The following is a 12,271-nucleotide window of genomic DNA, read 5'->3' as shown; positions in this document are numbered from 1 at the left end:
ATTGTACAATTTTAAGGGGCGGAATTGTTCGTCTAAGATCGTAGAGGTTTTAATAATTTAGTCAGACGAATATTGACAACAAATTCACTCAACATATTGAATAATCAATCAGTGATGATCACAGTAATCTGTTATATATAACCTTTTATATTAATAGAGGTCCCTGGATTGATAAACCATCGATATATCATTGATGGATAACATCTCCATTTACCATTAAAATATTATTGTAATTACTTTAAAGTTGAGTTTTAGACTTAACATTTGAAGAAAATCAGAATTACAGATGTGCCATGTAAATTTATTTAATAAATTAACCTTTCCATGCTTATTAATATATTTAATTATCAGTCAATCTTTAAGCTGTAAATTTAATTTATCACTGAACTGAATTTCATGGCATTGAGTTAATAGTCAGGTAGTTTATATTTATATGCAATTCAATAATAATAATTTGATAACTGATTAACAATCTTCCAGGTTTGGTCGCCAAAGGATGGGGTATTCATGGCGGACGAATTAAACTCAAAGGTTAATCAGGGCGAAGTTGGATATATTGTTGAATCCTCATTTGAAAACATAGCAAATGCTCAACAATTCCTGCGCGACTTCTCGGATTCAGGAGGTTGGTTATGTTGTGTTTTAGTTCTTAAAACAGAACTGCAAGAGAATTTCGGGACTTAGAGCTACAATCTTAATAAGTGGCTAAAAGTTGTTTTCTCTGTCGTCCTTAAAAGCATATTTTCTTTATACTCCTATACTATTATTGGACTATTATTTGATTAAAAGGTTAATATAACCTAATGCTGTAGGAATAGATGGTACATTGAAATAAATCTACAGATGTTACAAACTATTGAATTCTTTAGTTTTTAGAGCAGTAAACCGTTTAATCAACAAAAGTCTCTGGGTACTGGAAAGATCATTAGAAATTGGAAAACAAGTATTATTCACTCACTGCTTTAAGTCTTGTCACATAGAGGTGACAAGCATCTGAAGTTAATATCGATCCTTCGATATATCGAAAGACTAGCAGAAAATAGAAGTTTTGATATATTGAAAAGAGTAGTTATCCAGATAATCACCTAAATAAAAACAAATGGCGAAATGAAAAAGTGCTTTATTGAGCATCAAGACATCGCAATATATTTTTTCAGGTGTTTTAATTGTTTTTCTACTGTCTTATTCAAATGCAGTCACATAACAATTTTCACAGCACAGTGAAGATCTGTTATAATCGTCGGCTTTGGATGACCTAATGTCAATAAGATATAACAACACTATTTTTTTTTCTAACGAGTAAACAAACGTAACAGTTATTTTAAAGAAAAGAAAAGAAAAGTAAAAAAATAATAACACACCAAACCAAGAATATTACAATAAACTACTCAAGTAGGCCTACATAAACAGATGGCAACTGTTCACAAAAAAGATAACACAACACTATATTTAAAAACCTGGTGTATTGTGATAATTGGCTTTACAAAATATGACTTAATGTATTAATAGCATATTATTAATTGATTCCCATCAAGTATATATTATTGATTACTTTGTACTGTATCTTGAGATTATATTTTATGTTGCTCTTCCTTGCTTCTAGGCACGAATATAATTAGAGGACTACGAACGGGATTGGAGCTTATGAATATCGGCTCCGATTACTGGGTCCGTAACGGAACAATACCGCCTGTGCCCATCATAGTTTTTCTAACCGATGGTCAGCCTACCGATGAGGAGACCGACCACGACGTCATTGTCAGTAAAGTTACAGCTGAAAACCATCACAGGTTAGTGAGTTTAAAAAATAGAGTAAGTAATAAAGTAAAGAATTACTTGTGAAAAATTAAGCCTAAGAAGCACTCTCTAACACTTATACTGGGGACGAATGGCTTAAAGGTGACTTCCGAACCACCGATAATGGCCAGGAAGACGTCAAAATCGCTCAGCGGTCACCATCCAAACAACAGCATTTCTCGACGTTGCTCGATTCGTTTACCTCGCGATAACCGCCATACTCTCTATACTGTGTCATTTTATCTAGTTAACAAGTACATACCCTTTTCAATTACGACACAACTGGTGGCAAAACCTCGACTATTATTAAAAAGTCTGGATACCGATTTTGCCATGAAACTATATTATACGCCAACCAGATCTAGTTTGAATAAAATTATGTGTCTTTACAAATATGTGTACAAATAAGGTTTTATTTTCTTTATTAGGTGAAATATAGAATACATTTCTGAGAGACACGGGTCGGGGAGTGCTGAGCACTTACAAGTATATATTGAAACTAGGTAGCAAGGTGTGGACTTGGCCAATATAATTGTCATCAATGATAACTATGCCACTAAACGATGTGAAATTGAAGTTGTACAGAGGTTGTGAAATAATAATAATGAATGAGAAGCTTTAAAACTTAGCTGCACTATTGGAAATATTATAAAATATTAATAAGGAAAATTCAGTTTGTAATGAGAATTAATATACATGTCAAATTTGATACAGATAATTATCCGGCATGATATTTATCACGATTTCAATAAAAGCATAAATAAATTTTAGGGAAGTTTAATTTAAACCATATGACGCAACGTATTTCATCAATGACAATATACTGTTAAACTATGTGCAGTAAAAGTTGTACCATGATTGGAAACTTGCACTAAATAGACAAGAAAATCAAGTAATAAAGATTCTACAAACTAGCTTTTTTAACATATTAAAGATAATGAACAGTAAGATAACAGTTTCGCAGATATTCAAAGTTAAACTTACAAAGCTAGATTCAGAATATGAAAAGCAGATATACCGCATAATCTTAATCAAAAAAAATTTCAATAACATTTAACGTGTGAAGAACACGTTATATATATATATATATATATATATATATATATATATATATATATATATATAAACGATAGAAGAAAAAGACTTCATATAAATCCTTTAATATTCCTTTAAACCTAAGTGTGTTTATTAACTTTATTAACTATAATATGCAAAATCAGGTAAAAGTATATGTTTGGTTCTTTTATGAAGAAAGGTTTTCATAATACCATTGGTTTGATCCCCGGATAGGATCCCAAAAACAAATATTTCAAATAAAAACGAAAATATTTTCATTAAAAAATATTATTTTGCACTAATTGGTTGAATATAAAGTAAAAATAAAAAGTTTGGAATTGTAGCATTTGAATTTTGAACTAGCGTTTGTTCGGCAGCTGATAGTTGAATTTAATAATTTCAATGATGTTTTAAGGGCTGGAACATATAAAATAATAATTCTGGATATAAGGAGATATAAAACAAGATAATGTAGTTAATGTTTAATCTTTAATATTTTACTCTTAATAAGTTTTCTGTTATTCAAAAACGGATTTTTATAATTTTTGAACATTGCCTGATTGTGCCTATGATAATAAAGTGGAAATTATAGCAGCTCTTGAGTATCATGATGCTTACTATAAGATTTCACACCACTTCAGTTATGGAATATCTGATCGGATAGTTAGACAGTGTATGTTTGAGACACAAAGAGTAGGAAGAGGCAATCGGTCAAGTAGGTCGTAGAAACTGCCACGCACTGGTAGATTTTTCACCGTGGGGGTTGTTTGAAAGAATCAACTTTGGGAAATTTTACTCGTAGCTTTCATGTTTTATGTTTATTACAAGGACGCAATAGAACCCAATAAATAAACAATATCGAAACAAGGATATTTCAAACAACGAAGATTTCGAACTCACCTTAATCTTCTATGAGCGCGACGAGCGGCTGTTGACTGAAGATAGTATATTGTATTCTAACCTGATACAAAATTATATATCGATCAACACACCACTTTCCAATATCCCATTGTATTGATTGGGACGGGGAAGTGAGAATAGAACAACTCAAATTAATTGTCTCCCCACAAGACCTATCCTTGTGAACATTTAAATATATTTCTATGCCATATCGAAAACTTCACAACAATATTTTTAAGCTATTCTCAAAGTTTGATTCTATGAGACAATTTTTAAGTTCACTATTCTAGAAGATCTCTTTTCATAATCGATTAGCTACATATCTGTTTTAAATATAGTTAAAGCAATGTGTTTCATATGACAGTAAGAAATTTGAATTATATCAAATTTAACACAACTGAACGTTGATACCAGCCGTCACTCCAATCAGCTAGTGATACATTTTCAAACAACCCCTCTAAATTACCCATTGAAGTCGTATATTTCCTATCAAATTTATGGCGAACGTTTTAAATTAATATAGATTATATGGGACTGCTCAGCAAGGGTTATTCATTTCACTATGGTTAGTTATGTTTAACGCGTTCCACTCGAAATGATAAGTGATAAGTGATAATGATAATGATAAATGAATATTTTGCTTCACCCCCAGGGACTGTCTATATGGAATATTTACTGCTCTATTGTAATTTGTAATCTAACCAGAAGTTGTTGGCAACAAGAAAACTGGCATTTCTTTATATTCATATAATTGATTTCAGAAGTTCCATTCACGCCCTAGGCTTTGGCTATGATGCTGAAATGGAGTTTCTACGTAAACTGGCACGATTCAACAATGGCACTGCCCAGGCCATATACGAAGCTTCAGACGCTGCTTCGCAACTGAGAGACTTTTATAAGAGCATTGGATCGCCCCTTGTTACTGACATAAATTTCAACTTCTCACCTGAACGGGTAAGATATTGTAGGATTATATTCGTAAATTTCTAATCAGTAAGTTTTATTCTTGGTCACTAAAATTTTGCTGCCTCATTTCTTACCTTATGCACATAAATTAAATAAGATAAAAATAAACACAAATATAAGTTTGATTTTAATTTGAATATTTAATGTGAAACATTGAAGTGTATGCAACGGTGTAAACTTGCAATACTGTTGACTGTATTAAAAGCTATTTACACACGAGATACCTTTCTTGAAAACAGAAAAAATTGGACGGTACTGTAGGCATTAAAAGTAACATTTAAAGAAAAGTATCTTGTCTAATGCCTTTAGAAACATGGCTCAAAATAAGCATATGGAATTTGTAAAGTATTCAATTGAGAGATGGTGAGGGGAGTATGTTTTTTATTTGCACAAGTTTAATTTCCTTATATTACATTGTCATTTGCATAAGTTAAACATGTCACACTTCCTGAAGCCAAAACTAATATAAATCTCAATGAATTAAATAAGTATTTTTGTGGTATAGATAATCAGAGCAGAGTTGGATTAATAAGACCATGGATTAAGCCTAAAAATTTAAAAATGTACCTAAACCCATTATTTTTGGGACACCACGTATACTAACAAACTAGATTATAATGCAGTATTACCTATCATAATAAATGGTGTAGTAGTAGAATATGTAAATAAAATAACAAATCTTGGCCTTAGAATTAACTCCTCCCTCACTTGGTCTGACCAGGTTAATTATATACATAAGAAAATATATAAATGTTTGTATCGATTTAGAAATCTCTGTTTTGAACCTCCGTTTTATATCAGAAAGATGCTGGTAACATCCTTGGTATTTCCCCTCTTGGACTATGTAATTGCTGCTTACTGTGATATAAATGTAGAAATGATAAATAATTTACAAAGAGCTCAGAACGCTTGCATCGGATATATTTTTAACCTTAGATTAGATGATCATGTTACTAGATATTACAGGGAACTGGGCTGGCTAAAAATGAGAGAGCGCAAGGAATATAGCATATTGTCAATGATGTACAAAGTGTTAGATAGTAAAAAACCTACATACCTGTATGAGAGATACACACGAATGTACAATGTGCATCTAAGAAGAACTAGATTTAGTAATGTAATGATTCAGTTGCCAATTCATCGTACTATTATTTATACAAAATCTTTCCACGTACAATCAATTAGGCTGATGAACATGTTAGACAATTCAATAAAAGAAAGCAATCAATTACAATTTAAGAAACAGTTGAAAAAATTATTACTAGAAAGATATGTTATTGTAAAAACATAACTGTAATGGCATATGGTATGTACATATTTATATTAGTTAATAATCGTTTAGAAAGTGAAAGCAGTATATTTCCTAAAGAGCAATGCAGTTTCTTTTATGTAGACAACAAATATTATTAGAAAATAATTTATTGTTAATGTTTTTATGTGTTATAAATCAAACCAATGGTAAACAAAGCATCTCTGTATACTTGTTCTTTGTTGCATTGTAAGTACAAAACATAACATAATGAATATATTTATTAATACAAATTAACATTTAAGAATGTAAATATTTGAGTGTTCTTACTTTTTGGCGCAAAGAGAATGTGATTGCAACTGTTGTAATGATAATAGCGTATTAAGCCACAACTTTATGTATAATAATGTGTGAAACGTTTTGGGCCTGCCCTGGTGGAAGAGGTCTAAAACAGGGCAGGAGAAATAAAAAAAAATTGTTGTCAAAAATTATTCTCTCTCTATTATTTGTTCTTCATTACTACATAGACAAGAGTGGGTTTTATTATAGTTTATGACTAGTCATGGAATATCTTTTGTAGTTCGTGTGGATGTAACATCTTTTTCTGTATGTTCGTTCGTAAGATATCCTGAAATTGAAATGAGTTATAGATTTGAAATTTTGCATGCCAGCTCAAAGAATCCTGGCACGAGTATCAAGAGGCTGGGATAAAAATTCATTGTATTCTAAACTTTCTATTCAAATTGTTGAAATTATCCTAGTTTAACTGCACATCTATAAGTGTGGTACGGTATACATGTATACTACAATTATTGTTTGGGAATTGAAAAAAGAAAATTGAGAACGGAAGGAATAGAATCACGTTTCTTTTTATCACTTATATCTTAAGACAATAACCACACGTTAAATAAAAAGGAGGAATTTATTTTTATTTTTTAATAATACTTGTTTATTATTTATAAAACCTGACCGAATTGTGTATTACACTTTAAAAATCTTACCGACAGCTGTTTCATTTTCAAACAACCAATGACACGAATATAAAAAGAAGGCCCTTTAATTAATTTATCACAACCGTACTAATACTAATTACACAACTGTTCTGTGCTACATGATTTATTAGTTTCGGCAATAAGTGAATGCATTGTTTTAGATGGTTTATTTATTGTGCATATACTATATTCTTGTAAACAAAGTTGGAGTGAACTGACTTGAATAAAAGTTATATTATTATAATTTTAGGTTGACAGTTCTACAAATACCATAACGAGATTCCCCATGTTTACCAAAGGATCAGAAATTGTTGTTTGCGGCAAGATAAGAAAAGGCAAAGTAAAAAGAAGTGACAAACTTGGCGAAGTGAATGGTATTTCAGCTCGTGGAGTAATTAATTATCCAATAATCTACAATCCAAAAGGTCAGTAATTACGGTCTATAAATTACTACATTGATCTTTACAATAAGTAAGTATTTTACACACAATGAATGTTAATTTTTAATTGTATAGGCAACAGAATCCGTCGTTCTATTGAATCAGAACCTGAGAGTTATTTTGAGAAGGCATGGGCTCACGTAACTATTCATCAGTTATTGGATGAAGCCGACACACTTGATGGAGATGAGAAAAATCAAACCTTAGATAAAGCCAGTGAGTTATCATTGAAGGTATGTACACACTATTTTAGAAAGCTTATTAAAATGCTCTTCATGAATTAGTTTAACTCTTAAAGGAGCACTGTGCTACTATATAAAGTATGTTACAATCCAACCCTGTGAGGATTTTACAAGTTAGTTTATACCTACACTGTGTATAGCAAAAACCAACGTGTTACTTAATTCTAGACAACGTAATGATGTTCAGAAGAGGCATATAACTAAAAGCAAATTCAAAATTGTAATGGGTTGATTGATAAGTTTAATTTTACTCCGGTGGTGAACTCAGAGGGAGTATCACTTAATGTTGACATAAAGAGTACCATCCCCTGCCTGCGCCCTTTGAGTGAAAGAAGCTATTACTGTACTAATTACGAATCTACTTCCAAGGCGACATGACAACACCTGCGACTCCTCCCCCTGACAATGCAAATGCAGATTAAAAAATATCCTATACATAAAATAAATGAATAAATATTGATTTGATACATTTATATCTTGCAAAACAAATCTTGCCAAATACAGGTCATGTTTGTAGAGTAAGAACCAGTTTTAATATTGCTAAAAAAGATTTGGTCAATAAACTAAACTATTATTACATCCAAAAAAGTAGACTATAGGTTAAATTAAATTCTGGATTGTGGTATAAGTGTAGTACACAAGTTACATTTTTTTGTGATTAAAATTTCAGTATAAACCTACTACACTTCAGAAGAAGGCCAAACGTAATTAGTGGAAAACACATATAAATCATACCAATTTAATCTATGGATCAGGCCTTACAATCTTTATATAAATATGACCTGTTATCAATACTTGTAATCGTAACATTTCTTTGAATGTTTTACTAATCAAAAAGAAAAGAAAATACAATCTTAAATTAATATATGAATATAACACAGTGTATCTCATCTTATATTTACGTTTTCATACATCTCTTAATCGATGTGTCAGTGAATTATTTTATTGTTACATTTAAATTTTATATTCGCGTGTTAGTGCTTTGTTGCAGTACGTTTTTAATCATTTACCTACGGCTTCCGCTCTGTAACTGACAGGTCACTGGTTCGATTACCGGAATACCTATAAAAATTTTTAACCACTTTCCCTTAAAACCATTAACTACAATTAATAAAAAGTCACTGGCTTGTAAATAATTCATTTAAAACAAAAACAAAACTATCACTGGTAAATAAATACAGATTTCCCAATATGTATCTTTATTTACCAGTGATAGTAAAACGTTTTTCCAATGTTCCAAGATTTTTCATTACTGCTCATTCTAAATAATTTATCTTTCTAAAACGAGAAAGGTATGTGAAATTATAATATATATATATATATATATATATATATATATATATATATATATTTCTTTTATCCATTAAAAATAAAGTAAGTAGTAATATTAGAGTAGAGAAAATTATTAGTTTAAGATCTAACAAAGTTTTACTGAATAAATTGTATTATCTAATTAAAAATAGAATATCTTTTATAATTTACTATACAATCTATTAATCTTTTAAAAAGAAATGGGTTGAAAACAATTTTGTAATTCTGGTATAAACCTTTTGTATTTCAACCTACCCCATAGATATAAATCCAGGCATGTCGGATCAGGAGGCATGTACATTGGAGGATATTTGACAAGACCACCTCTTCAGATCTTCCAGGATATCGTTCGTTGAGAGACTTTGTCTAACGTTGATGGCGTAATAAGGTAGTGTCCTATCGTGCATGAATCCAATCACATATTTTCCAAGTCTTCTCAGCCAAATTTATCAATACGTTAGGCGAGTGATTAATCAAAATGTTGTTGTAAGTCTGCAACGAGGTGTTCTGCGAAGAAGAACCTAGGATTCTGCTAGCAACAATGCCTCACCAGGTATTCAAAGTCCAGTACCTCAGATTATCAACCTCCCGCATCCAGTGTGGGTTCTCGAAGGGCAAATACCTCATGTTATAGCAGTTCACTTCGCAGCTGGTGCGGAAAGTTGCCTAATCACACCACAGTACATTACGAAAGAAGTGTTCATTTTCTTGACAAATTTCTCTAGCCCACAAATAAAAATGTATTTTATGAAGGTAGTCATCACATGCAACTCTTGGTGTAGCAATAACCTGTATGGGTGCATTTTATCGTCTTTGAAGATCCTCAACACTTACCTTTAGCTCACACCTGAATCAATAGTAACTCTCCTGGAAGAGTCAGTTGGATTGAGTTAAACAGCGGCCAAAATTTCTTTCCATTATTTTTGTTTGGTTGCATCTGTCCTTTTTCACACATATGACAAACAAGTCTTTGAAAGGCGATTCGCTTGAGGTTCTCTGACTGGATAGCGTTCAGCGTAGACATACGCTGCAGCTCTGTAGTTCTGAAAACATTCACGATTAAAATTTGTAAAAATTCTTCTGTCGTGTGCGGAATTTAAAATAAATATAATAATTCACAATAAAAGTTTCCAAAGCATGTACAATTATGAATTAAAAACTGTAAAAAACAAGGCTGTAGTAGAAAAACTAACAGAAACTTAACTAACAATGACTTAACACACCTCGTATTAACACGCTGGCAAAGCAATCATAAGTTTAACTTTATAGTAACCTAGGAGCTAAGTATAAATTATACTAATCAGTGATAGGTTAATAATACATTGAGAGATGTACCTCAATGGTATATAATGGTATTAAGAAAGAATCTGTAAATTATTTTTTTCGACATTTACTTTTTTAGTATTTAAATCTAAAAAATAATGACAAGGTCTCATTCTTAGTAGTATGTTTAAAACAAATCTTGTTATTTTCATATTAACAAAAACCACTCAATGTCAACATTTCCTCTTTTATTGCACGATGCAAATAGTGTTTTATTTTGTGCGAAAGCATTTAGTGCAACACCACCTATAAGATTGTCTATCACGCAACGCATGTTTTAAAACAAACCTTTCTCAAACCAACCACCCCATGTATAAATGCATGTAATACAATATTATTGAATACAGATTTTTTGAACTTTGAACTATCTTCGGCATTTTTCAGTACTCTCTTGCTACTCCCGTTACATCTGTGGTTGTGGCCAAACCTGATGAACAAGAAGAAGTTGTCGTAGACACGGTTCCAGTCAAAGCTGGTAAGATACAAATAGTGAACAGTATTAACTAGTTATAGTTCTCCAGACAATACACATTGTTATTGTACGATTATTGTATGAGTGCTACGTACAGATGTACAACTGTAATCATGCTGCCTGACAGACAGTCAGACAGAGGGACTCAGTGTGCATGTTTCTATTCTTCAATCTAATTACAACAATGTTGGCACTTAAAATCAAAATGTTCTCTTTATGGATATTGTACGTAAACACCAAGAAGGAATATTTTTTACTTATTGTAAATTAATTTGTCAGTTGGAGTTTTACTTACATCTATATTGATTAACTAATTTATATTCTCAGTTTTAAATCACTTCTCACGAATAAGTCTTTTCTTGACGGTTCGTCATACCGACTGTCTAACAAATAAATAATAGTTATAAAACCGTCAGAAAACTAAATAAAGAGACAAAGTGGCTACTTTCAGGGTATGTATATGGTTTGTTAGTGGACGTTCGTTTAACATTTATGTGCGTGGTTGATGGTTGGTTTTAATTGTGCTAAATTAAGAAAAATGCAGCATGATAAATAAATTATAATTTTATATTTTTAATCCTTCTTATACCCTTCCTGTTCCACCTCGACAACAACACTACAAACATAGAAGAGTTATATCTGAGGATAATCCTCTATCGCATTCAAGAAACATCAGGTTATGCCATTATGCAATGAAAATTAGCTTTTGGACTATTACATTACATTTCTATTTCCTGAATTATAATTGTGTTATAAACGTATACACTAGTCACGTCAAATGACATGAATGTTTCTTTAAACCTTGTAATTTAAAATACCACAACACAGTCCACCCCTTTACAACCTAGCTATCGATGTGAAAACATTCGCATACCTCACATTACACATCTACAGTGCAACCCTTCCAGTTAAATAGTATTTCATAAAATTCTCAATTTATACACGTTTAATAAAATGGAAATTGAATGTTAAAAGATTATCAACCACTACACCACAAAAATCCACGTTGCTGATGGAATCGTATTACTATTCATTAAGACCCCCGTCTCCCAATACTAACTCTAATCTGTTTGTTATTTTAGGAGATTGGTCTTACTCAGATGGCGTTGGAATTGACCTGGTAGTAAATCAGCCTTCTATTAGTGTAAATTACACTCAGCCTCAGCCCAACTCAGGAAGAACATCTGCACCTCCCGGACTTAATCTTGAGTGCACAATTATTTTAAGCTTATTTGTATATGTAATTAAAACAGTTTTATTGTTTGAATAAATTAGGTGGTCACTCTTTTGATTAACAAAGCCATGTCTGTCTATCTTTTCCTCACCATTCCACTCTCCACAGTTTCTACTTTTGTCCTCTTAACTGAGATTAATGGTCATGTTATAATTCATGTAGGTAATGTTATCTATATTTCATCTTCAGTTATGTGTACTGTAATCTGGAAAACCAGCAGCACAGTATATATGGCAATTTCAAATAAGATTAACGATTTTGAAAAATCGATTATACTTGAATATGCAGA

General features: G+C 31.5%; 1 protein-coding gene across 1 annotated transcript in view; it reads left to right on the top strand.

Annotated features, from left to right (window-relative positions):
* LOC124363945 (inter-alpha-trypsin inhibitor heavy chain H4-like) overlaps positions 1 to 12,051 on the top strand; it is a 55,440-nt gene extending 43,389 nt beyond the window's left edge. Inside the window, exons 9-15 of the mRNA XM_046819219.1 lie at positions 481 to 625; positions 1,604 to 1,790; positions 4,515 to 4,707; positions 7,211 to 7,385; positions 7,476 to 7,633; positions 10,661 to 10,751; positions 11,831 to 12,051. Coding sequence (XP_046675175.1) covers positions 481 to 625; positions 1,604 to 1,790; positions 4,515 to 4,707; positions 7,211 to 7,385; positions 7,476 to 7,633; positions 10,661 to 10,751; positions 11,831 to 12,018 — 1,137 coding nt within the window. The 3' untranslated portion in view covers positions 12,019 to 12,051. The remainder of the gene's footprint in view (positions 1 to 480; positions 626 to 1,603; positions 1,791 to 4,514; positions 4,708 to 7,210; positions 7,386 to 7,475; positions 7,634 to 10,660; positions 10,752 to 11,830) is intronic.
* The last annotated feature ends 220 nt before the right edge of the window (positions 12,052 to 12,271 follow it).

The sequence above is a fragment of the Homalodisca vitripennis genome, chromosome 1, assembly GCF_021130785.1.
Source record: "Homalodisca vitripennis isolate AUS2020 chromosome 1, UT_GWSS_2.1, whole genome shotgun sequence".
In the NCBI taxonomy this organism is placed as follows: domain Eukaryota; kingdom Metazoa; phylum Arthropoda; class Insecta; order Hemiptera; family Cicadellidae; genus Homalodisca; species Homalodisca vitripennis.
The sequence above is the reverse complement of the archived record's forward strand: the minus strand, read 5'-3'. Positions and strand labels throughout refer to the sequence as shown.